Genomic DNA, 27,282 nt, shown 5'->3' on the forward strand with positions numbered 1-27,282 from the left:
TAAAGCCTCTCTCTTTACTACGCAGTATTAAATTTAAAAATACGTCTACTGACTACTTTCCTGGTGAATTGGTTGGATTTTTAGTCAATAGGAATGGGATCACAATGTGCAGCAATAACATAACACCTGTGTGATTGTCTTCAAGTCTAGAAAAAGACAATGGCTGCAATTCAGTTTCAGTTCAATTCAGTTTATTTATTTAGCCCCAATTCACAACAAATGTCACCATCCCACATTGCTATTGATCCAAGATATCAAATAGTGCATTATGCTCAGTTCAGCAAATAATGCAAACTGGAGAGTAGTAGAAGAAGAAAGCTAGGAAAAGCACAACTTTGCGTTTTACGACTGTCATCCGAACTAAATCCACGTCTTCTGGAACATCTTCCTTTAAACAAATGAGACTGAAGTAGAGATTTTTGGCTCTAATATTCAGCAACAAGTTTGTGCGCAATTCAACTCAGCAAGTCAGCACAAACACCTCAAATCAAATGTGAAACCATGGAAGTGAGCTGAGAAAAACAGAAAATTTTACCAAGTAAATATCTTGGTATACTTGCAAAAAACAAAACTGACTTAAACGTTACTGTTCTGCAAGATGTAGTAGATTATTTTAAGTCAATAATTTATTAAACGTGAAGAAAAAGTTCTAGTTCCACTGACAAGTTAACTCATAAGAATTTTTTCCTAGGTTATAAGTTAAATAATCTGCCAGTAGATCTTCTTTAGATCAATAAAAACAAATTCCTGTATCTTGCTGAAAAGTTACTTGTAAGTTATTTCAAGTGTACTCAGATATTTGCACCAGAAATTAGACCAAAATACGTTTGTGTTTTTGCAGTGTGGGGGGTTCATGATTTGTGTTTGCTCTGCAGCCTTGCAGTCACTGACATGAACATGCAGAAGCTGTTATGGGACCTTAAGAGCGCTGTGGAGCAACAAACGCCTGCAAACCTAAATGAAATGCAAATTTAAATCACAAGTTGCTTTCTCAGTTTGGACTCTCAGCCAGTAAACCAGATCTTACAACTGTTGTTGACACATTTATACACAAATACACATTTTGTTCTTGGCTTCCTACGCTTCAGGCAAGAAATTACAGCAGTATGTGTTTCAGGGAGAGTGTTGGTATGTGCATGTACCCCCCCTCCCTCGATGTGGCCATGAATCAGCTGCGTCGATGACAGACTCGGGGCCCCGTGCCCAAATTCCCAGTATATTTAAAATCCCTCCTAATTAAACTTAATAGAATGTAAATTTAATATCTGCAGAGATTGTGTGCTGCTGGCCGGCTTGCTCCAATATAAGGATTGATAGAGGCCAGCGGGAGGGGTTAATTGCCGACTTGATCTACTGTCGCCCGGACATGGTGCGGGGCTGTTTTAATTGAGGCTGATCTGTTGGGCAGATTTCATTAGGCTCAGCTGGCCTCTCACTTACTGGATTAGCGTCCCCCTGTTGGCGTCAGCAGGAAGTGCAGGGGGAGGCCGGAGCGGGGGGAAGGGACGGACCGGGTATCAATCTCCCTTCCTTTGTCCTGTGTCCTTTCTCTCGCTTGAGCAGCATGAAATTAAAGGTGGGGCCCTCGACTATCCCTGCTGAAAATGAATGCTGTAAGATGCCTTGTAATGACAGACCACTGTGATAGATCATTCATTTTCTCACCATGGAGCACACACACACACACACACACACGCACGCACGTACGACAATGTCAGGACAGATTGAAGCAAGCAGTTTTAGTGTAAGGATTAGAAACGGGTTAGCATGAATGTCATGTTTCAGCTGAACTCGGTCATGCATTGCTTTTAACTGTTTAAAAGCAGATTCAGTCTATATAACTGTAATTTACAGCAAATGTAATCTCCAGGGCCTTTAATAGGAAAACAGATCCAGTTAATTGACAGAAATATAAAATCAAATCAATCTATTCGTCAAGACAGATTCCTGTTTGTTTAATCATGTGGATTATGAGCGCAGCCATCCATGAATTGATGAAATCTACGAATTCTTGAGACCGACTCTAAAATAGCCTAAAACTGCCAATTTAATAAATCAAACACCAACTATGCCTTAGTATGCATTAATACACACAGTGGAAACCATCTTAGCTCTACTGCAAAACTCATTTCTTCAGTCTTCCTTATTTCCACTCCAAGGAAAATGAATGGATTGGCTGTTTTTCACGTATTATTGCAACAAAGTATTTCAGCGTCTCTAACTGCTTTTGCTTTGAAATATTGCAGATGTATGAAGAAATCTGCAAAGACTGAACTACGAATCGTCAGGTTTTTCATCTTACATACATTTCAGTTTGATCTTACTGATTATACAGGGCAGTAAAATGCAGTTTAAGGTGGTAGTTTGTAAAATGCAATCCATTTGAGGAAGTCCAGCTAGCTTCATCGAGTTATTGACTTTGCAGCCATCTCTCCTCCAGAGCAAGCATGTGGCGACAGGGGAAAGAAGCCACAGCTCAGTAAAAGCAGCTGAGGGTTTGATAATTAAACACAAACTGAGGTTTTCAACCAATTTCTCTTCTGGTTATGAGACTTTTCTGCTTACGGTGAATAAAAACGCAACGTTTAAGATTAAAGGTTTACATCAGACCAATTAAAAAAATGTTTTGACAGAAATGCTTCTGTGCTTCCATCCACCAAATTGATACGATTAAACACTTAAAAATATTGTTTTGAGGATAGATTTTCTGTTCTAAGTATCTAATCGTTAAAGTTGACATCACTGGCAGTGAAATTTTCACCATATCTGGGAGCATTTTGGTATTAAGAGTTCTTGATCAGCTGTAAATGTTTCCTCTATTTAACTATAACTTTAATCAAATGTATTTTTTTTTTTTTGCTGGTTAGTTCAGTTGTGTGAGTTACAGTTTCTTTATTATTTATTTTATAATGCTGAAGTGCAGCAGATGACATAAGGGAGTGAAATAAGGAAGACGATATCATCAGAGCCCAATGAACGTCTGTACAGTGTGAAAATGTGAAAAATTATTATTTAACACGGTTAAAAAATCCTGAAGATAATTGGAAAAACAAGGCTGGGTGAGGTTATCATAATTCATGGACGAAGGGGTTAAAGTAAATGATGGGCGGGAAAAGTAACCCCATGCTTGTTACCTTCAGCCCCAAGCCGAAACCACCAGCAGTCCATCAGCTCGTCGACGGCCGCTGTCCTGGCTGCTGAACCTAAACTTGCTAAATAAATTTGTAAATGCAAAACAATCCCTCCCCCTCTTATTCAGGCCGACCGCGGCTCGCATGTGTGTGCGCTGCCGGATCTGGCCGGCTATAAATCAAAAGGCAGTCGGTGTAATTAAGTGTACACTACATTAGTCAGGCTAATTAATTTTGGGGGCCATCCATCCATTAACCATCGGGCCAGCACTGATTGGGTCTCTGTACTCTGGAACCCCTGACACCGGGGACTCTCCATGGCTGCTCCCAGATACACTCACGCAGATGTATATAAAGGAATAAATATGCCAACTTCCTTGTGATTTAGCTAAAAAGGGAAGCACATTTCAATAAATGGGACAGTTTTATGTATAAACACTTACTGGAGAATGCCTAGCAGGGCTGTATTTGAGTATTTCATTGCTCGGCCAAACTGTATTGACAAATCCTTTGCGTATAATGCCTGACCTACTAAATCAATATAGTTTGCTGTGAAACACAACCCTCCTAACATCGTCTTAATTGTGCTGGAGCATTACACCTCATCTGTTCGCGGCTCTGCAAGTCGAAGCAGAATTATTAGCGTTTATCCAGGCCTATTTATTAGCCTCCCAGGTGACGCCTGTGGTGATATTTCCTCACAATACAATACAGACATTTTATCTGGCAAGAGGAGTCCAATCTATCACAATGAGGGCCTATTATCCCACTGATAACCCATCTGGATATAGAAGGAGACTATTCTCTCTAGACAACAGCCCCTGTTCTCTCTCTCTCTCTCTCTTCTCTCTGTTTGCTTACTCTGCTAATGAATACAGCTCTGGAGACACAGAGGAAAGAAAGAGTTCAGCAATGAGGGCGTAACTTGAGCGATGCGGCTTTGATGGAAGCGCTGTCCATATAATTAAAACGTTGGCAAATGAAGAACAAGCAGTGGCTTCTGTTGGCGCTGCTCATTAACAACAGGCCGTTTGAGCCCGGCGCCAGTCATGCTATTGCCATTGTGTGCCTGGAAGGGAGGGGGGCAACTGTGACTGGCAGCTAGGAACACCGTGCCAATGGTGGGACAGCGTGACAAACCAAGCCAAGGATGAGCGCAGAGCCTGGCACCAGCGGGGTGAGGCAACGTTGGCCCCACAGGTTGGTCCCGGTCGGGGACGCAACCCGAGTTACCCCTCAGTCCTTCGCGGCTGCCGCAGACCCCAGCTGGGTTTGTTTTTACTAGTGCTAGTAAACAAAACTGAAGTTATTGTCTTAAAGAGGTCTAAAGAGGAACGACCCAGAGTCGGCACAAAGCTACTACAAACTACTGATCAGGCCTGAAATCTGGTTCAACTGATGGATTCAGACCTGAACCTTCAGAGTCACATAGAGACAGCGGCAAAGTCGGCCATCTGTCACCTGAAGAACATTTCCAGGATTACAAGACTAATTTTTCTGCGAGATCTAGAGAAACTCATACATGCATATATTTAGTTGCATTGATTATTGCAAAAGTGTCTTAAGTCAACCAGACAGCTGCTGCTGATCCAGATCACTGCTGCTGGCGTTCTGACCAAAACCGGGAAGGTAGAGCACATCACCCAGTTCTAAAGACCCTACAGGGATTACAAGTAGCTCAGAGGACAGATGTTAATGTACTTCTGTTAGTTTTAAACTCACTGAATTATCACCACAATACATTAAAGATCTGCTGTTGTTGAATCAACCTTTCAGACCTCTCAGGTCTTCTGGTTCTGGTCTGCATCAGAACCGAACAAGGAGAAGCAGCTTTCAGCTTCTATGCAACATAAATCTGGAAAAAAAACCTCCGGAAAGTTAAATGCAAAAACAAACAGAAAACAAAATGCCTGTTGTAGATTGTGGGTCTTATGTAATTTGAAAATCTTCACTGAAAACATAACTAGTCAATAAAAGTTCATTCTGTTATCGGTTAGAAACATTTTATTTGGTTCCTCATGTAAAAGGGGAAAAATATATAAATGTCAATTTAAATGTATTTGCTTGTTTTGTTCGATCAAATGTATTGTTTAGCTACAATACATAAACAATGTGTTGTTTAATACATTGGTATTGTAGTAAACATTTGATCGATCAATATAAATTCATATATATGAAATCTTGCTTTTGTTGCTAAAAGTTGCTAATTTTGTAGTTTTCATTCATTTAAAACAACAGTGTTCCAAAAATGTTCTTTAAAAATTTGTTTGGAGGTCCAAACCTTGTGCAATAATTTAAAATAATACGTATTTAATTCAGATTTTGTGTTCTGCTGTCTGTAAAGTCAAATAAATGTGTTTTTATGCAAACACTAATATCTCAAATCTAATCAAGGGAAGAAAAAAAATCTGATCAAATTTGAAATCATCGTGTTTCTCTTTATTTTCTCAGTCATTTTTTCCTCAACAAAGCAGGTTCTGTATCAATCATCATATTTGAGTTTCTTTTGCGTTTTAATATTCAGTTTGACTCGATGAAGTGAGAGGGAAGGGCCGGCGTCAGCTAACAGTGACGTTCTTATTTACTGCAGATGAAATGTGGCATAAACTGTGAAGGATAGGGATGCCTTTGTGCCTGGTACATAGTGTCCGACTTGTATGATGTCAGTCTATTTTTGACTAATGCAGTCCTCAGCCTTTGTAGAGCAGAGCACAGTAATTGTTCTATTTTGAAGGATGGAGTGGCTGCTCCGATAACACACGTTGTCCCCTGGGGGATGGGGGGGTTCGTTCACAAACATTCACTGCATGCATCATTAATTCTGGCATTTTAATCATCCAATCATTGTGATAATGTGCAAGCAAAGTATTAAGTTTCTACTGTCTTGCACAAACATTTGAGCCCGTTGAAATTTTTTACATTTCGTTGCAACCACAACCTTGAAAGAACACCAATTACATTCAACTGTGAATTGGAAAGAAGATGAATCAAGTATTAAATTTCCTTTACAAATAAAAATATCAAAAATGTGTCAAGCATTTATATTTACCCCCCTTTTCACTCCTTTACTTCCTGTATCTTGAAGCAATTGCAAGCAATGCAAGAATCTGGTCTGTAGAAAACCATCGTAGCACATCAGCCTGAAGATATTTTCCTCATGGTGAAGCACAGTGTTGGTAGTATCATGCTGTGGAGGTCGTCACAGTTGATAAGAAGATGGTCCAGCACTTGAAATCCTAATAAGTTACATTAAAGTTTGTAGTTGCAATGTGACGAAATATGAAAATGTTTAAAAATTGTAATTACTTTTGAGGAGCAGCGCATCAAAACGTCTAAACGATGCAGAATCACACATCTTGTTGCTCAATTTTTATTTATTTATTTATTTATTTATTTATTTATTTATTTATTTATTTATTTATGTATTTTTTGTGATTGTTCGTAGCACTAATTCACTTCAACCACAGTCAGACTTCTGTGTGAATGGTTCACAATCCTGGAACGGCCAGCATTCACAGAAGAAGAACATGCATGTCACACTTTTCCAAAAGTCATAACGTGCGGAGTCGTTCATGGATCGATTTTAAAGTTATTTAGCAATCGGAGACAACAATATTGTCACAAAACCATGACAAGATGAAGGAAACTAATAAAAAGAAAGCACTATTAATATAAATTGCATTTTGACTGCAACTTTTGTAGAGAAGTCTGTTTTGATGTGTAGCCAGAGCCGAGAGCAGGGGGATTGTGATGTGACGCGCTTCACTGACAAACTTCTTTCATAAGTTCATAATTATAATTTTCTACCATTGTTTACGTGCAGAATTACAATGTCTGGCTTTTTCTGGTGCAGAAATATGACACACGTCCCGGATGAAATGTGACACAGTCATGCAGACTGCAGACAATTTGAAAACTATTTAACTACAAATCCATTTTAGTGCCATAAATGGAAGTAGCACAGATCATAATTTTTTGTTGGGAAAAGGTCAGACATGGGTTGTTCCGACTGTTGAGAAAAGCTGGATACGGGTCTCATAGCTTTAATGTTCTTATTTATGAATGGATTTTTATTCTGCTTTGACTTTTTTGTTTTCTGTTGCTTTAAATCATTTCTAAGTTCAGGATCGGATAAGAAAAGTTACGGATTCTGTTAAAGGAAGTAAGATTTAAACACAAGTCCAAACAGTCAGCAGCAGAGTGATGTTCCTCCAGAACGGCTCATTGTAACGCCGCTGTAAACCTGCTGTTGGCACCGCTGCCTTTTAAACTCCTCTGCCCACTGACATTAACAGTCGCCAGGCCCCATTCACACTCTCGCACAAATATCCCATCATATTTAAGAGGGCCTATTAAGGGCCGCATTGAGAATTCATGGGTCTCATGGTGTGATTTATCTGCGCCGACCACGCCGCCGGGCCCTTTCAGAAGGAGTGGCTGCGGGTTATGTCTTAGAGGAGGCCTAAACAATGCCGAATGGGTTCATTTCTCCGAGAAGGACCTCCTCATGTGGCGGGTGGGGGGGTGGCCAGTGAGAGCTGGGGCCGGCCCAACATCTGTTTGTGTCCAGAGCCAGGCGGGTCCGGAGCACAGCGCGCCCCGGCGGCCCCCTTCTCCTCTCCGCGGGGGTCTTTGTTCCCGATTTCATGCTATCACAGCGGCAGCATGTTTTCCTGCGCGGAGCTGTCAGGGGCATAAAGGGCCCTGAGTGGGGTCACATCAAGAGGGATGGGCATGAAAAATTGGTAAAATGTATCACAAAGCCCACCCACTAGATGGTTGCCTAGCATCCCCCAACACTCTCCTGGGCTGAATTACACCCCTCTCCCTCACCCTGGTGGACAAACATCATTTGGATGAAATGGTGTAAACAAATTAAAGGCTGCTACTCGGAGTGAATCGATGTTCTCTGTGTGGAAGGAGGGTTTTGGAGTTTCCCCTCCCCGAAAATGAAGCCTGTCATCCCTCCTTCTCCATAAGGAAAAAACAATTAAAATAAAATCTTTTAATAACAATAATACCATCCTGTAACATAATAAATCCTGCTCTTTGCTATTTGTACTGCGCCATCAAAGCTTTGTCTTTTTCAAGGCATACAGAAATAAATGTATTGAATGCCAGCATAATGAACTCGGCATACTCCCATGCTTATTGGACCGTCGCTAATCACAGATTGCCTCGTCGATGTTCTGTAATTGACTCAGCAGCAACAGATTGCTTCGCTGTATGTTTCCTTTAATTGATTCCCACTTAGAGGTGCAGCTGAAAAAGTAAACTAAATGAGTGTGCAGTGTTTTCAGGTGCTTAGCATGTGTTTATTTGACCATCAATGACCCTGCTCTTGGCTATATTTGAAAGTATTATATCATCATTTATGCAGCCTCAAGATAATTAAATTCACTTTTATGGCAGAAGTTAAGAAATATGTTTAAAAAAAGGCAGCAGAAAGTTGCCAAAAAGCAAAGTGTGACATTTGGACGATCAAGCTGGTGAATTAGTGCAAAACTCAATGATCATCCAGGGGGAAAATAGAGATGGCAGTCTCCAGCTCCACTTGGGCTTCATAAAGTGAAAGCTTTTGTGTGTGTTTGTACCCAGTGGGAATAAAGGAGTTTGGTGACCTAGCAAACCGAAACCTTACAAAGCAATTTAAAAGCTCCCAGTACCTCTGAAGTTTGAACATTTGATTCCATTTTTTATTTTTCCTAAGGATAATGATGCATAGAATAAAAAATGTGCTGCAGGTGCTTTAGTAAGGGAATTAGTTCTGAGCTTCTGGATTTTATTCAACTCATAAAACAAGTTTATGATTTTGGTTCATGTTTTGTAGTGGAAATTCTTCAGGTTAGTGGAATTTTTTGAACAATAAAAAAGTTGGACTTTTTGCAATGTTTGACCTCTTAATTACCAGAGCCAAACTCTGTCCTCCCTACCTGTGTTTATTTCCATTGGGCTCACTCAAGTTTCAGCCAGTGAACCCCCGTCCACATATACCTGAAATCTATGATTACTTATAGAATAAAAACACCTAGAACTGCTTAGTTTAATTGTTGAAACACCAACTATACTTTGATATGTATTAATACTCACTGTGGAAATCGATTTAGCACTACCAGAAGCTAACATCTAAAGTTTTCCTTAGCTCCCCTCCTACTGGTGCACCCAAACAGCACCAAAGAAAATGATTGGTGCTCCGGCTGGTTTGCAAGCACCAGCCAATAGTGTGTCAGGTAGGAATTTCATCTTCTCACACTACGTTCTCTTTAAAATATTTCAGATATATTTTACACAAAAGTCAGAATAAGTGAACCTGCAGACCCAATGTTCATCCTTTTTCTTTGCTGCCAATAAGAAAACTACACACCTTTTTTAAAGATTGTTTTTTCACCAAGAAAGAAATCTGGTTTATTCAGCTTTCAGTACCTAAAAGCAGAAAGCTTATAAATTATTTATATTTCCTACTTTAGGTTTTCTAGCTCTAGATTGGGTGCAGTTTTGTCTGTGTATTTGTTTTCTCAGTTACTGGATAAAAGCTCTCCTGTATACCTGAGGTGTTAAAAAGAAAACAGGATTTACCCATTTGGAAACAAATGCAGCGAACATTTAACCATATGGCTGCTGGACAATATAAACCCACCCGGCCTCATTGAGAGTTTAGGAAAAGCCTGTGTGTTAAACAGTCTAGCAGACATCTGCCGTGGTTGGTTTTCAAAGTGCTGACTTAAAGTGGCACGGGAGGTTTCTCAGATTAAATCTCTCATTAGGTTTTCTTTGTACAGGTGGCAGTAATGTGTCAGGAACCTTGCCTGAGACAATGTCCTCTTCTTGCTTGGGACTAATATGCCTCAGGAGAGCCAACCCTCCTTTTACTGCCACTGTTTTTACACAGAAGAACGGCCACAAAGAAGCATCTGGTGGCCTTTTTCTTGCAGAGAAAGCTTTTCCTTGGCCTTTGTGTCTGCTGCTTGTTGGGATCATATGCTGGAGAACTGGAAGCAGAGATCAGGAGCTTTGGGGAATTTCTCTACTTCAGGATGTCTTGTTTAAGTTGCTCCGGTTTTGTTTGTTGGAAACTTTACTGAGAATCATTGGAGAAAACTTCCAAATAGTTCTGTCTTAAGAGCTCAAATGGGTGGTGTGTGCTTGTGCGTGTGTAGCCCCTGAATAAAAGAAGGTCAGGGGGGTCAAAGTGATGAATTTTTATAGGCCTGTTCTCTGTGTTTCAGGCCTGTCCCTTTCTCTGCGCGCTGCACTGCTTCTCAAAGACAACCATGCAGGGCAATTTGTCCTGCAGGGCTCTGCAGAATGGGCCAGCAGAGGAGTTAAATGCCAGGAACACACACGCACACACGCATTCAGGTTCCCTCACACACACATAGAAACCCTTGGTCCTGTTGTCCTGAATGATTTGTGGCCTGTCCATTATCCATTTCGAAGGGACAAATGCTTTTGGTGGATTTCTGAAGGTAAAGGCAGAATGGCAGCCCTCAGTGCTCGCCTTTTGTTTTTAGAGAAGTTTCCCAGATGTTATAATGCACAAGATAAATAGGGCACATTATCGCTGCCGCGCACGCCCTCTTACCTCTCCGAGCTTGGTTTCGGCGAAGGCGTGGCGAGGTGGAAGACCTCCTACGATGCGGACACCGCCATGAGTTCTTAGCATCAGTTCTCACATCGTCAAGCGAGTTCATGGGAAGAGGCTAGCATAACTGAGGGCTTACTGGGGTCAGCTGCTGACCAGCAGGTCACACAGAGACTAACTTTGCGGTTGATAATGTGTCCACTCTCACCTCTCCTCCATGCTGAATCCTCTCTGAGCTCCGTATGTGTCAATAATGAATCCGCTGTGCTTGGAGGCATTAAATTAGCTCGCCACAAGCAGAGAGGAGAGGATAACTCTGGCCTGAGTCCAGCCAGATGAGGTGGGAAGGGTCACTGCTGATTTACTGGCCATCCTCTGTAATAGCTTGTAGGAAAGCAGGAGACCAAATTTGTTGTTACCTACTCAAGCTGCACTCTCTCACCCCATTCATGTTGATGATGAAGAACGGTAGCGAGTGGGAAAAAAGTGATCGCAGTGCGAAGCTGGACGAAGCCGCCAAACCTTAAATCTTCTGGCAGCGTTGCTTTGCATGTCAGCAGACAAATAATAGTACGTTCTGACAATGCCACTGCCCCTGCTGTCACACAGTCGCCCCTGTCCAAATTCTCTGGTAATGAAGAATGAATAGTTAGCTCATTCTCCACTCCTCTCTCTTGCTGCATACACACTCCTCGTCTCATACTTCTTCATGCTAACTGATATTAAGGGCACACCTGTAGTTTGGTACCCTTCTTCTACGCTGGACCCTTGGCTATTGAGAAACGATTGCTTGTCGGAGGCGTGGACTCTGTTGAAGTTTTAAATGATTGGATCGCTAACGTTTGGTTGTGGTGTAGGTAATGTGCCAGCTTGATTGTGAAGGAAGATGCTATGAAGCTTACCGAAAATTGCGTCCATTGCAAACAACTATCCTCTTTCTCTGAATTTAATTGCTTAATATTTGGAAGCATGTCCAAAACAAGCTGAATGGCTTTGTTCACTTCTTCTGATGTCTTTGCCAAACTACAACAATGGGCAGACTACAATTCAAAACACACAGAAACTCTGTCATCATTTACAACTACTACTTCCGTTCGCTGATTGGCCAGGATCAAATCCATTCTGAGAAGTCGAGCTCAATAGGACAAATCCCAGAAGAACAACTGAAGGGAGATGAGAATCAAGTGGAATTGCATTGGAAGGCCATGGCTAGGATAGCAATTCTCTAAAGTAGTCCACACCAAAGCAGTGCAAGATTGACTGACAACAATACACTAGAGCTTCACCACTCAACTACTTGTCTTTTAATGGATTTCCTTTGATATGTCAGCAATGGCATGGAAGCAGCGTAAAACAGGCAACACAATGGACAATGGCTGTGATTGACATGACCAGCATGGACCGAATGACTTCATTTCCTTCCTCCACTTTCATTGCCAAACTACAACTACTACGGACTACAATTCGGTTGAAATTCATCAAGAGCAAGTACAAATGTGGTTGAGTCTAACACCATCCTAAGATTGAACGAGATTGGTCTCAAGTACGACAGCCATAGACACTGGTCCTCGAAGACATCTGGACACCTTTGATCTGGATGAAGACAACCTTTGGAACAACATTTTTTGAACAGATAAGACCAAAGTAGAAATGTTTGACCATAATGCATAGCACCATCTTCAGAAATGACCAACCACAACACATAAACCCAAACACCCAAGCACAGTGGTGGAAGATTGATGATTGGAGTCATACTCTTTCAAGTGTAGTTTTTTCATCTTTCTCTTCAGTCTAATGAGTTTTTCTTCTAACTGGTGACTTCTGACCCTCTTATGAGTCCTTTTATGGCGTTATATAGGGATTTCCTAAATGTTTCAGCTGGACGCAGTGGATGGCGTCCATTGGCCAGTAGTGCCATCCACATAAGGCTTGAATTTGAGGGCTGGGGGTCTGGACCTTGGTCTTCGAAGTGAGACAGATTGCTTTTAGCTTGTCTTCTTGGAATAGAGAGCTTCCTCCTTCCACAGTCAGGAGATTATCCTCCATCGATGGACAAAGCCAGTGCTGTCCTCAACAGCACCTCCAATCTGTGGCCCTCTACAAACACTCAGTGCTGACCTCTGACCCATAATGCTGAGTCACCCAGCCGTCTCCACCCCCAATGCTTGTTAATATTTTCCCGTTGCCTGCCTTCTTGTCCCTCCTGCAAGCTAATAAGCAGGCATCAAACAAGGAGTCAATTGCAACCACACAAATTATGTTATTGGTCGTAATGTCATTTAGGCTGATCAGCATCTACATGTAATATGTTTAAGGAGCAGCAGCTTTGAAGGGAGCTGACTGTTCAGAGACTCTGCAGGAGCACCTGGACCGGCCATGCAGCTGGCGGTACCAAGGACACATCAGTGCTCTGGTATGGCTTTAAGTGACAGCATGGGGTTCTCATTTTCCCCATCTCCATGGTTGGAGTTTGCTGGCTAGATCTTATGACAGGAACATCGGGGATGAGTCGAAGCTCCTGGAGGTTTATCCCTCGCTTGAATGAGCCATTTGGGAGACCATAGGTTAGCTGTGATCAATTGTGTGCAATCACCCGCTTCACAGATACACTGATTGTTCCGTCGTTGAACATATGGATGGATCAATCGTTTTAATGTGAGCTTGCAGGACTATGCAAATGTGCAGAACTCGGTAGCTAAAGGGGAGCCTGCATCAGTATTGATCCACCAAACTTTAATTTGTTAAAATATTTTTCTCATTAGGCTCTTGTGCATGTAAGGTCTTCCTTCTCCTACGTCTGTGTTGTTATTCCTACAGCCCAGCTGGAATCATACATTACCCTGAAGCTGAAATAATTGAATTCAGCCAGGATTCCAAAGAGTAATCGTTCTTGGAAAAGACATTTTCCTACAAGAAAAGGAAGCATTAGCTAATTGTTGAACTGTCCTGGCCGAACTCTCCTGGCACAAGCTCGAGGCTCACATAAATACAAAATATATGGAGCTATCTTATTACTGGGACATCCATTATTACTGTTTTTACTCTGCAAATTATGTGCATGATCTGTGCGTTTACAGTAGCCTGCAGAAGTATGCATACCTCTTAACCCTTATCAGAATTTGTAAGAGTTCAACCACACAACCTCAATGTATTTTACTAGAGTTAAAGTAGTATTGCACAACTGTGAGGAGGAAGCATGTGTTTTCTTTATTGTCTTAAATAAAAATCTGAAAACACTGGTCAACAGTGTGCAGTGTTTTGTTCATTCAAAGTAGCTTAAACTGAGTTAGCTTTGATGGAAAGTGTTTGTGAACAAAAACATCCATAAAGGTCTGATTAGTGGAGTACATGCCTAAAAGTAGTGAACTGGATTCTAGTTAATTATCAGGCAACTACTGAAAGCAATTGGTTGCAGGGCATTTTATTTGGGGATATGAACGCAAATTAGGGATGCCCCAATCCACATGTTTCACTTCTGATACAAATATCTGAAGTTTAGTATCGGCTGATACATAAAAACAGTGCTGAATTGACTTATAATGCTTTAAAAAAAAAGAACAGACACGTATGCATGCTTAAATACAGCAATAGCTTCACAAATTTGGTCAAACATGTAAAAACAATACAGCTTTAATTAGTTCAGTCAGTGCAATTAGGAGTATAACAGATAATCTGAATAAAAAATAAACTAAAACTGACCAAAGCATCAGGTGCACTACCAGGGTCAAACGTAAAAATAAACTGCAACAAACTTTCTTTCAAATACTTAACAATTAGGAATTCTAAATATAATGTAAAATAAATAATAAAGCATGATGTTGCGCATAACACAAAGCATAGATTTAGACTGAATAGATCTGCACTTATGTATCATTGTCACTGATATCTGATCTGACTCGGTTATTCATTTTGAATCTTTGTATTTCTGGCACAAATCTAGGCACCTTTCCATGCTTTACAGTATTTAGAAAAATGTTAATAACCACGTACAATTTTCCTTCCACGACCTTCTGTTGGTACGTCACATAAAATCCCAGTAAAAAACAATTAAGTGTGTGGTTGTAAGCTGACGAAATGTGAAAAAGTCCAATGGACCTGGTGCTGGGTCTATGCATTCACTGGCATTTCAAAGCTCTTTTTTGCCTGTGGAAACGGTGCAATTGTCAACATCTGGATTTGATAGGAACTTAAAGATTTCTGGGGATTTCTAAAGAGGAAAAGATTCTCATTTGGAAGGATTCTTGTCAAATTAACAAGGTGTAATTAAGAAAGCAAGTAATGCTGTTTTTTTTTTCTCCAGGCTTTTGCAAAAGGTTATTTTTTTATGATTTCTATTAACTAAAATGTGTTTGGTGCTGACAGTAAAGCCATCAGTGACAACAAAAAGGACTTTCTATGATTGTCTTTGCTAAATGTGGCTACAATGACTTTTTGACAGGAAAAGCATCTCTTGCCCTTCTCACTAGCTCCTTCTTTGGCCTATTCATTGCACAAAGCTGCTTAAGCACACTTAAGCGCATTAGCATTTGGCTGCCAGGGGACCATATTGACCCAGCATTTGGATGGCCTAAATGAGTGAAAGATGGAGCGATTTGTTGGGGCTTTAGAAATTTCCTTTTGGGAGTGGGGGGGGGGGGTACGAAGGAAGCGTTGGAGCGGTGAAGGGGTGGGGGGTCGTCTTCAAGGAGTTGTTCCACTTTCTCTCAGGGTCGGTGTTTGTTCTAATCTGGTGTGCCATTTCTTCGCGGCCGAAGCAGGTCTGATTTGTGACATTTCAGCCTAAAGAGCCTTTTTCTGCCGGCTATATTGGCTTGACCCGATTATCTAATCTGTGCTTTGAATTTCAATCAGGTTCCCCTCAGCCTCTGCTGCGTGCTATGGGAACCTCTGGCTGAGGGATTTCCTTATTCAGCTTTCTTCAAACACAGATGGCCGAATGTTTAACTAATTGTTAAGAGAGTTGACAAAGCCGAATTTAACCCCGCACACAGTCCAGGGGCTCAGTACATAAACTGGATAAAGAGGAGGACAGTGAGGTGGGAGTTTGTGGGTCGGTTCTTTTAAGACAGGCATTTGAACGCAACACAGTGTTGAGGATAAATGAACATCTGGTTAACAGTAAAACCTGCTCAATGTGAGCATTTTATCATGCTTCTATCTTTATATACACTTGTGATCAGCAGTTAGTATAATTAAAGTATAATTAATTCAAACTGGTTTCTAGGATGGAGTGACGATGAAACATAACATTAATGATTTTAAACTGCTGTAAGTAGATATATAATTTTTAATTTATTGTGTATTTGCCAGAAGAATCAAAATTGTTCTTAAAAGTTCAAATATTTATCTTCTGACTTTCCCAAAGACCTCAACTTGTTTGAGAATTTGTTGACTACCATGAGAAGGATAAACATAATAAATGAACCAGTTCAGACCAGGAAGTGTGTGGCTTGAACTGGTGGTTTGACGTGAAACTTGCTAAGCGACTTAACACCAAATTAGTGGAGAAAATCTGCAATAAATCTTTTAACTTTTGGGGCCAAAGCTTCCAACCAGAACTCAGTGTGTGTGTTTTTGTTTTTCATGTTGTCATGATCGCTCACTCTCTCTCTCTTTGTCTCTTCCAGCATCATCTCTGTTATAACGGCAAACTGGAGACCATCACAAACTCCAACAATGAAGTGGACAAGATAAGATACAGAGAGATTGGTAACGACCAAAAGGTCAGTTCTCTCTCACTTACCTGAGTCGCTCTGTGAAATGTTGATGATGCGTCTGTAATTAGGTGTAAAACTGTTTTACTGGACCGTTCTGTAGTTCTACATTTGTTCTACCTGGCCCGCTTCAGTAAAGGTGAGATCCTGCCTCACCTCAGCAGCGGATAACGCAGCCCTGCCTGCCTCCATCGCTCACTGATGTTAATTAAGTCTCTAATTACTGAGTCCTCTCCTCATTATTACCGCTATTAATCAGAGCACATTTCATCTCTTCCCTTTCATTTAGGTTCTTCTTGAAGTTGAAAAGAAGAGCTTCAATTTCGCCAACCCAAACATTTTCCAGGAAAACAACGGGACCTCGGTAAGCCCTGACCTTCATATGCTCAGCTTCCCTCTCATCTTCTAGGAACTTAGATTGACCCTAACAGCTTCATGGACTCTCCCTTTTTCGGTATGATAACGGCAGCTGCTGTTTATAAGGATTTAAACTGATTATCTGTGAAATAGAAGATGAAAGAGGCGCAGCACGGTGGTTTGAATAGATTTCAATGAGGCTAAAATAAGCGCATGCTGAACTAATGTGTCACCGACAAACGCCCTGCATACAGAAACTTTGTCCTAACAAAGCAAGCCATGTCTTATTGTTTTGGTGTTATTGCTTTAATAACCTTAAGACCAGATCTTTGTTGGCAAATCCAGTTCCAGGGTGCCACCAGCGCTAATCGGAGCCGCCCTAGAACCGGATTTGCCGGCTCTGGAGGATGGATTTAGGATCCGTTCTTGCAGTTCATGGACGGTGTTTGAACTCTCATGTCTTTGGAGTAACTTTGTGTGCACACAGGCTGAGTATGTGCAGCTGAAAGCACCTTTTACATTCCTCTGCTTTTATATGGCTGTATATTACATTAAGTAGTTCAAAGTCGCAGCTTGTTAAATTCCCCAGGAGTTACGCACGCATATGCACGCACACACACACACACGCACGCACACACACACCTTCACATCAACAGAATGAAGCATGAAGCCAGAGCTTATTAATGCTGTTTGACTCATAATATAAAAAGTTAATATAAACCCCTGGGCAATAAATCAGCAGTCATTTATGAACCTCTAAAGGTAAAATAGCTAAAAATCACCACACATAAACAACATAAACAAATCTAAGCCCAATCGTGAAGAAACAAAGTGATTAGAAAAGAACATAGCAGGAATGTTGTTTATTATCCAACACATAAATATGTTAAATGAGTTATTTCAAAATTATACACTTTACATTATTAGGATGAATTCCTTCCACCTTAATCATTGTTTTATGGATGAAAACAGAAAGTCCTGGCTGGATTATTAGCAGGCAGCGGATGGCCCAGCATTTGTTTTCCTTCTGGTAACTCAGACCTTTTCTGTTTTATCACTTTTCTCCTCTTTTGTAAATTCAGTTTTTCCTTCCTTTTTTTTTATTTATTTATTTTTTGCTCCTCTCTGACTAGGATGGGTTTTGATGTGAGTTTTCCCTGGAAGAAGTTCAAGTCAAGTTTATTTGTACAGCACATTTCAGCAACAAAGCAGTTCAAATTGCTTTCTATGATAAAACATCATGTAAAGCAAAGATGAAACAAGCAATAAACTTTACATTTTGTCAAATGCCATCATCAAAATTATCAAGCAAACATGCATCAAATATATTTATCAGTGTTCCAGTTACTATGAATCAAAGACAACTCTAAAAAGGAGGGTTTTTATGTTGGATTTTATGTAAAAACTTTCACCTTTCTAACATTAAAATGATTCCTAGATACCTGGATGGTAATTGTTCTAACTTTGAACTTGGAAATTTGAACTTTTGAGTAAAAATGCTATGTAAACTGCAGCTGCATCCTTTAGCCAGTCATCCATTAGATGCAGAAAATGTTTATTTTTTCACATTTTTTGTTTGTTTTCAGGATGCAAGAAACTGAAAAGCTTCAGATTTAGTTGCACTGCTGCTTTAAAATGTCTGTCTAGATGGTAGTACTTGTAAACCCTGGTATTCATTGAAGAGGCAGCATTACAGAATATGAGATGGTCTGTGAAACCGTTGCTGCAGGAGGCTGATGCCCCCCCTCCGCCTTCATCTTCACCTCCTCCTCCTCCCCCCTTCCTCCCTCTCCACCTCCTCAGCAAGCAAGACAAGATGGATGACATAATGGGGGCATCAGAGATAATCTGATGGTCATGGTCTAGTTAAACACACCGTGTTATGATCCTTATAAAACAAACTACCTTTCCAAAAGGATAAATGTCCCGCCTCCCGCTCCTCCACCGGGGTGGGGTAGAGGAAAAAAATCCATTGCATCCTTCATCAACTGCAAGACTTGTACCAGCTTGACAGAAATTTAATTCGAGGCAGCTCTTGAAAATAATTATTGTATTTTGAGAGGAGTAATCATTGGCCGGGACATGATTGAATGTGTCCATGCCTATTGACTTTTGCTATGATTAATAGGTTTGTTTAGTCGATATTCCCATCGAAATTGTATAATTAATTATCCCCGGCGCTGTCACGGCAGGACGATGGAGAGCCCTGATGAGTATTTGGGAAGATTAAATTTTCCAGGCGCTCGCAGCGTCAAGGGGCACCATGGGGCCTTGCACCGGCGGAGGGATGGGAGGAGCGCGGCGTTAGCTTGCGTGCTTGTGTGTGGCCGCGCACGCGTCCGCACTCCTGCAAATCAGTTTCCTCCCTGCAGCACACACCCGCGACTCCGTCTCTCTCCCCCATCCGCATTGATTTTGTTTCACTATCTCTTTATTGTAACTTTATCAGTGTGGTGTTGGCAGATGGGGGACCAGGATGTGTTTGTGTTGTGATGAACCTTCCTGTCCGGCGTGCCTCTGCTCGTCATGCTGTTGGCGTCGGCGCTCAGCATTACTCACAAACCAGGAGATGTTTTAAACAAGAGGAGGAAGCGCTCCTCCTGCCCAGAGTTCGCCCGTCGCTGCTCTAAGTGGCACTTCAGAATCGATGCTAAATAAAATCCAGCATTAAGGGATTTAAAGTGATCCTGCAGTAGTTCTGTCATTTAGTTTGGCTGGAAAATGTTTGTGTCGCTTTATCAAAATAGATGGCTCTTTAGCTTTACGTAAATCTCCTGGCAGAAATTAAATTTGGAATATGTCATTTTACATTTTCAGTCCATTGTATCAGGAATCGCTTCACTAAATCACCAAAAGACGCTAAATAGTTTGCAGATTTATTTTACCAGCAGTAAAATTTTCACCAGAGATTTCATCAATTATCTTTTTTCTAGACTAAAACTACATAAAGACTTATTCATATTAAAGATGCCTGAGATTTCAGTGAATAAAAAGTGAGATGAACATATTAGTATCAGTTCTGGGTCAGTTTGTCACTTCATTTGGTCACTTTTTCCTCCTAATTTGTATCTGTAAACAAAACTATTTACTTAAACTTATTTTTTATTGTAGTTGATTATTTTTCTATCAATTATGAAAATATATTGTGACAAAAATATTCAGTTCTAACAGTTTAATTGTACTATGATCTGAAAATGCTGTATTGCTAATTTATTGTGATTCAGGGACCAATTAACTCAAATCTAGCCAAACTAAGATGCAAGCAAATATTATTAATGCTATTTAATGTGGATGTATAAATGTTTTTTCTTACAGTAGACTAGGTAAAATTTTATTTAGTAATTTTTTATTTAGCCAGACAAAAAACCCGCTGAGCTTAAGAGTGACCTGGCCAAAAATGGCACAACATAAATTAACAAAACAGACAATAAAAAATGTGAAGTGCAAAGAATCTGACAAATAAAGAGCAGGGATTATTAATGCAGTGACAGTTTAAGACATTTAAATAGAATATGTGACAAATGAAAACAAGCTCTCTGACTGACAAATATAAATTTGAAGCCAAAATGTTCAAAAAGAGACAATATCCAAGAGACACCCTGTAGCGAGATAGTCAGAAGTTTTAACCAAGTTTTCTAAAGTTTATTTTTCTTGAGGAAAACTAATTTAGAGAATGAATTACCAGTTTGTTGAGTTTAAATCCCTGGATGTTGAGCGTTGTTTTCGTCCAACAGGCTTAAATATTTCATCAAAAATACTGAACAGCACAAAACATTTATTTTTTTTAGCATTATGTCAAACTTATGCTGTGATGCATATAAACTGTTTTAACTTGAGACTACAGCTCTCAGTACAATATTTATATTTGTTTACAAATAAATATAGTATATCTGTTTTTAAATCTTTTTCGAAATATAAAATCTAAATAAAGTTATAAATGTTATTGTGTTTCTATGAATTGCAAAATAGCCCCATTTCTCTATTTATCTTAAACGACTACAGTACATATAAATATTGCAAATTTAATTAACTAAAACTGAAACTAAAGAAGATTAAAGTTTGACTGAATCTGAATTTTCCTGCTGATGAAATGATTCCTCCTGCAGTTTTTCTGGGAGTGGCTCCTTCTGTCCTCACTCCACTCTCCCGCCTCGCGGCCACGCCACTGACACTTTTTTATCGCTTTTCCACACAAAATAATGAAGATACCATAAAAAGAAGTGGGAAAAATATGGCCACCTCAATGAAAGCCAAGAGAGATGGGTAAAAATCAAATTAAATGACCTTTCACCCCAGCAGTTATTGATGGTCTTCAGTGGCAGCAGGTGTTGTCACAGGGAATATTTGACAATGCGTAAATCAAAGCACAATTACAGGTGGTGGACATGCTCAGAGACGCTGCATTGCCCCATTTTTTATTATTTTTTTTGCCCGTCTCCTTAACTATCGGCATCGATCTGATTTAGGAGGGAGCGGATCATCCGAGTGCAGCCAGAAATTTGAGCCCATGACAGGGTAGTTTTTGCCCTGACACTTCCTCATCTTTTTCTCCCGTCGCGTTATTGCCGGAGCGACATCATCTCGCGCCGACCCTTCTCCACAACTCCCAAGGTCATTTCTGGTTGACAAACTACAGCCGGCTTTATAATGTCACAAGCCTTGAACCTGTATAAGCTGTGTTTTCATTTATTTATTTTTTTTATTTTAAGCTGCCGACCCGGTAGAGCAGCGGCGCATAATGCCTAATTGACCTGGGATGAAATGTAGTGTGAAATTTCCGGCCGCAGGGTTTTCCATTCATCTGGATGAATAACTCAAGATTCACTTAAGGAGCATGCTCACGATGTGCGTACACACAGCCATATGTTGCTCATCCTGTGTCATTTTGACTCCACCATACATTATAGCAAGAGCTGGTGTGTCCTATAAAAACATAGTCAGCAGTAAACACATATATAAACTGGTTTCAGGCCAGGATGTGACGGCCTTGAATAAAAATACCAGGTTTTCATGATGTTTTCGAAGTAATGTAAAGCCAAAGTAAAGAAATTGATTCAATGGCTTTTATTTAAAGCTGAAAAGCAACAATTATTTTTATTTCTGCTCAGTTGAAATGAACATCTATAATTGTATTTGTCTATAGATCAAAAATAAGAATTGGTAAAAACATTTTGATGTAGTTTTTAGTTTACCTGAATCCGGTACATCGTTGCCATTCAGTTACAAATTGTTAATTGTTTTTTCCCAGAAGTAGCTAAATTAACGCAGCTCTCTTTCAGCCAGCTTACTGGCAATGTGTAGCAATATGCTGGCAAGAGAAGGTGTTGAGTTATTCTGTTCTGGCTGTTTGGATACATCTCATTAAATAAATACCAACATAAATTCTAGCAGTTTGGAAACCTGGCAGAGGGAAGAGAAGATCTGCTTTGATCTGTCATTTCCCTCTGTGTTTTTTTCTACAAGTATTATCGAATCATCCTCCTTCAACGATTTCCACATTCAGTAAACTGCTCACACCTGTTCCTTGTACCAGAGATTGTACCAGAGATTATAACCAGAGATTTTTCAGTCATTGTCAGATCCTCATATCTGTCATTTTTTTTAGATGTAAATCTATTGTTTTTTTGTTGGTTTACTTATTAAAATCCAGTTTATTATGATTCTGCGTACATTCATCCTGCTTTGTTCGACAAAGACGTGACAGAGACTTTTCTAGACGACTAGTTTATCCTGCCTCAAACATCCAAAAACCAATTTTTAGCTCTTGTTTGGCATCATTTTAGCTGTTGAAACATCCAGTTGGGTCTCTTTGCCCAGTTTGGGTTTTTCTCCTCTACTGCCGGTAATGAAACAATCCCACAACGTGATACTGCCACCACCGTGCAGTATCACAGTGGTGGCACATGCGTCAAAGATGCATGTAATTCCAGCTAAACAGCTCCAGCTTTGTCTCCTCTGACTATAAAACTTTTCTCCAGATGTTGCGTCCATGTAAACAGCCGTAACTTTCAGTCATGCTCAAAGGCGTCCAGTTTGGAGCGTCCACTTCTTTCCTGCTCTGCTCCCTCTCAGTCCAGGCCTACATGAAACTGGCTTCACTGTGGGTGATGACACTGTTGATCCAGCAGTTTCTAGATTATAATTTGACCTTGAAAAGGCAGCAGCATGTATTTTCCAGGCAGAGGAAGGGTCGGCGTGCCATTTATAGCACAGTCAAGTTACTATGTTACCTTCAGATGTTATAATAATACTGTATGTCAAACATAACTTAAAATAAACTTGTGGAAATAGGTGGAGCTTTGTTAGGTTTTACAAACCTGACTGGCTGCTATGGGAGATTCAAAGATTCCTCACACATGCATTAAAGAATCCAAGCATCACTCCAGATGTGCTTTTGATGAGGGAATAACTTTATAACATGACATAAAGCTCAAAAAAGTTGATTTTATATAATCCCCCCATATAAAAGTAACATCTCAGTCCTTGACGAGATGAATTTACCCAACGTGTGTAAAGATGTTCACTTCAATGCATCACTAACAGATATTCTAGGGTCATTTTCACTCACCTTCAGGGTTTTAAATTATTTTTGTCAGATTGAGAACCAACATTTGCAACTCAGCATTGTTGTATTAGATTGGCTGAAATTCCAGATAGCAAAAAAAAAAAAAAATACTGGTTAAGCTTTTCAAACACATCCTCCAACATGGTGATTTAGGGAGTACAGCAGAGCGTGGGGTTGCATCCTCTGCTCTGCCATCCCTCATCCACAGTGTGTGAGTCTCTCCCGTGACCCCCGACCACCCTCCCCCCCCCCACGGCGGTGTGAGTTTGATGAATGCGGCACATCTGCCCTCCTGAACCGCTGAGACTCTGTCTGGGAGGCCGCCGCGGCTGCAAGTAATGGCTGCTGTTCTACACCGCTGCCACGTAATCACACCCACGAGCACGGGCGAAGGCTTGCACGGGAGTCGTTTATGAGCGTGTGCAAACAATGCACAGGCGTGAATATGTCACCGCAGATTGGAGACAGCCCTTACCTTCCGCCGGTGTAATAATTCCCGGACGTCCTTCCAAATATCGGCCATGTGCGCCGTTGATGTTTCATTATGTACCCATCAACATATTGTCAGGTTTAATGCAGCAACATGATGTCATTAACGTCAGGCCGGCTCTACAACCGCTGTCAGACTCACGGCGGAGGATGTCCTCGTCAGGCCATAATCGTTCCCCGATGTCAGAATCATTTTCGGTAGCGTAAATTACCAGCAAACCAACATGGCTGCCCTTCATCTGCATGTCTTCCTGTCCGAATGGGAAAGGGGGCGGGGCTGGAGCGAGGTCCGCAAGGGGTTGCTGGGAAACGCGACTGTCAGTCTCACAGGGAGGCAGTCATGCAGGTGCCCTGACTACCTGTTCATCTCCCAGATAATTAATGTGTACAAGGAGCTGCTAATTGCACTTTTCACTAATGATTTATGGGTTTTGTGAAAGGTGGGAAACTGGGGGAAGTGTGTGTGTACACTCTAGTGAGTGAGTACAGCTGGGTGAGGAGACATGATTGATGAAGTGTGTGGATGCTGTGTTGTTATAGAGAGACACACCCCAGTTGGAGAGAACTGGTGACACACACACAGTTGGTGAACTGGCATCAATACCCTCCTACATACTCTTTCAGGTATGTAGGAGTAACTGAATGGGCACAAAGATGAAATGATCCAGTTTGACTCTTCCTCAGACTATAAGGCCGGGTGATGAATGGGTATTGACTTCTTAGCTGAATCGGATAATGCTATGTGAATTCAAATAAACTCCACTGTCTATGAGTTTGATAAAGTCTGGCACTGTTTCTGAAGGAAGTTGGTTCTGATATTCTTGGTAGGAGTTTAGATAGAGATTGGAAAAATAACCGATTCCCAGCTTTATTCCCTGTCCATCCATCCAAATCAACTCAGAATCCAACCATCTGTCTTTTCATTGATCCGTTTGTCTTCCTATGGTTTTTAGAGAAAAAGCTATTTTATTACTATAGCACCATTTATTAACACAGCAATCCAAAGTTCTTCACAGAAACACAGTAAAGACATTAAGGTTTGTTTTTTTCCACACCTGATACAGGTGACTTGACTAGGTTGGGGACCAAAATTGCAGCATTTGTTACATTTTTTGCTTTCACACTGATTGTGTCAAACAAAACCCTTTGAAAAAAGCTGTTCCCCTCCTTGCCTGTGGTGGCGCTGCACCAAGAGCCACTGATGGAAACCATACAAAACCCTCTGAAGAATCCATTGAGCAAAATTTTCTTCTTCATGAAATAAATGGAGCGGCATGAGAGTTTAGTGGTCAATAATAGGATTTCTCTTTTGTCTTTGGTAAAAGATGATGAGCCATTTCTCCCGCTGGTGCTAGGCTCTTGTGTTTGTTTAGGTAGTCCACCATAGTCCACTTCCTGCTTTTGGAGTCCACTTGGCGTTCACATATGCATTCCAACCGCACCGGAACTGAAGCCTGGGTTTGTAGGTGGACCAGAATTTGCTTCACACACATCAGAGTTTGATTATACAAACTCAACTAACCAAACCTTCTGGACAAACAATCAGAGTTCAATTAAAGTGGACTAAACAGTTTAATTTTAGGGTGTAAATGCAACCTCAGTGACTTTTTTCTTATAAAACGGTGGATTTAGTCAGGTTCCTTGACCAAAGCCTCCAGTTTGGTTTTCGAGAACCAAAAGTTTCTCCACAGTTCAGGTTTTCAGACAGTTTGTTTCTGAGCTAAGGAGCAGAAATGAACTTCTACCTCCCTTTGCTCAGTTTTGGTTCTTGGAGCTCTGAGTTAGCAGGTCTCTGGTTCAGACTTGTCCAGTCAGAACTGTATTAACAAACTGCAGTGTTTATAATCTCTCCTGTCTCAGACAAGGACTCACTGATTTCAGAACCGGTATCATGTGATTCATTTTCCTGGAAAATATTTATAGTGAAAGTGTTTTTAAACTGATTTCATTATCGTGTTTATACGGTTGTTAAAATCTACGTCTGAGTTCAAAATGACACAAAGATTTCTTGCACACTCAGCGGTCCTGAACTCTGTGATTGAGTTTCCTTCCAGGTTACGTACTAAAAGCAAATATCTGACTTTAACCCAGAGTGAAATTTTGTATTTGAGTGGAAATTGGAGTTTCTGACTGTGAGCCAGGAAAAACATCTGACTGTGCTTCACATAAACTCAATTAGTGATCACAAATTAACTTAATTAGTTATAATTCATTACCTGCTTATTCGTGTTTCTCTCTTTATTTCTGATTTTTTTGTTTTTTGCTTTCCCAGTTTCTACAGTATGACAAAGAGCTGAGGGCATTCAGGGATCAGCTGGATGAGATGGAGATCACTTTCCCACCCACGTAAGAACTACTGCACCTTTTAGCACCTTTACGTCCCGAACATGTTGGCATAGAAACATCTGTAATCCTCTTTGTTTTATTTAATAGCATGTTTACTATCTCAAAGCAAACTCTGCAGCTTTGACATATTTTTTATGCGAATATGTTTCTGTTTTGTTGAACAAAGCATGTTGTTTTGTGGCACTTTTTAAAAATAATTGCATGAAAACTGACCTTGAAAGGTTTGATATTTTGTAGAATATAACACCCTAGTTTAAGAGGAAACTATACAGAAAACCAAATTACTTTATCAGACTTTACATCAAATCATGAGGAAGTAATTTAACCCATTCCTAAATAATGATTTACTAAAAAAAACATTAGCTGTTTTCTTAGTAGTTCATTGTTAAATACAATGTTTGTCTGAAAACCAGTTTTTTATATAACCATTAAAACCATAACAACCAGAACAGTGAAGGATTTTATGCTGTGAAATGCAACAAAAACCCTCCACTGTAATTTTTATTTTATCTTTGTCCAATCGTGACCACATCTGTCTTATTTAAAATAGCATGTTTTCTTGTCTTTCTCATTTTGAAGAGTGGTTCAAATGTCACATTTATCGCAAACAGTCATGGATTAATAATTATAATAATTTTACAGTCCTAGACACTCCGATCATCTTAATGCAAAGTGAAAATTACAAAAAAATGTTTCAGTTACTTTCATTTTGTGTGAATATATATTTTGTGTGGATTTTTCCTTCCAAGTAAACTTTTACAAGATAAAATTATTTTACTGCAAAACTAAAAGATTAATTTATTTCACCAAGCAAGAAAATAAATGCAGTCGCTGCAATATAATTTTTACGGTTTAAAACACATCATGTAGGAATACTTTCAGTTTATTTGAACTATTCCTGATTTAAACTCAGAGCAGCTTTTTAATATTCTGGACATGCACAAAATGCTTAAAAATCAAACCTGAAGCAGCGTTCTGTTGCAGTGAGCAGGCTTTACATGCTCTGAACACTCTAAAACCAGAAGCAGACTCTGCCACTTTTTCACCAGGCGGCACAATAAAAGCTCTTGAATTCTTGCTTTATAGGGATCAGTATGA

The 27,282-nt window shown here is 40.3% G+C and overlaps 1 protein-coding gene across 4 annotated transcripts in view; it reads left to right on the forward strand.

Annotated features, from left to right (window-relative positions):
- Nucleotides 1-27,282, forward strand: part of LOC103461042 (inositol polyphosphate-5-phosphatase A) — a 195,586-nt gene that overhangs the window by 148,862 nt on the left and 19,442 nt on the right. For all 4 annotated transcript variants that reach the window (XM_081616722.1, XM_081616720.1, XM_081616721.1 and 1 more), the window contains 3 exons: nucleotides 16,341-16,436; nucleotides 16,717-16,791; nucleotides 26,111-26,184. In XM_081616722.1, coding sequence (XP_081472848.1) covers nucleotides 16,341-16,436; nucleotides 16,717-16,791; nucleotides 26,111-26,184 — 245 coding nt within the window. The remainder of the gene's footprint in view (nucleotides 1-16,340; nucleotides 16,437-16,716; nucleotides 16,792-26,110; nucleotides 26,185-27,282) is intronic.

The sequence above is a fragment of the Poecilia reticulata genome, chromosome 15 (assembly GCF_904066995.2).
Source record: "Poecilia reticulata chromosome 15, P_reticulata-male-v2, whole genome shotgun sequence".
NCBI lineage: Eukaryota > Metazoa > Chordata > Actinopteri > Cyprinodontiformes > Poeciliidae > Poecilia > Poecilia reticulata.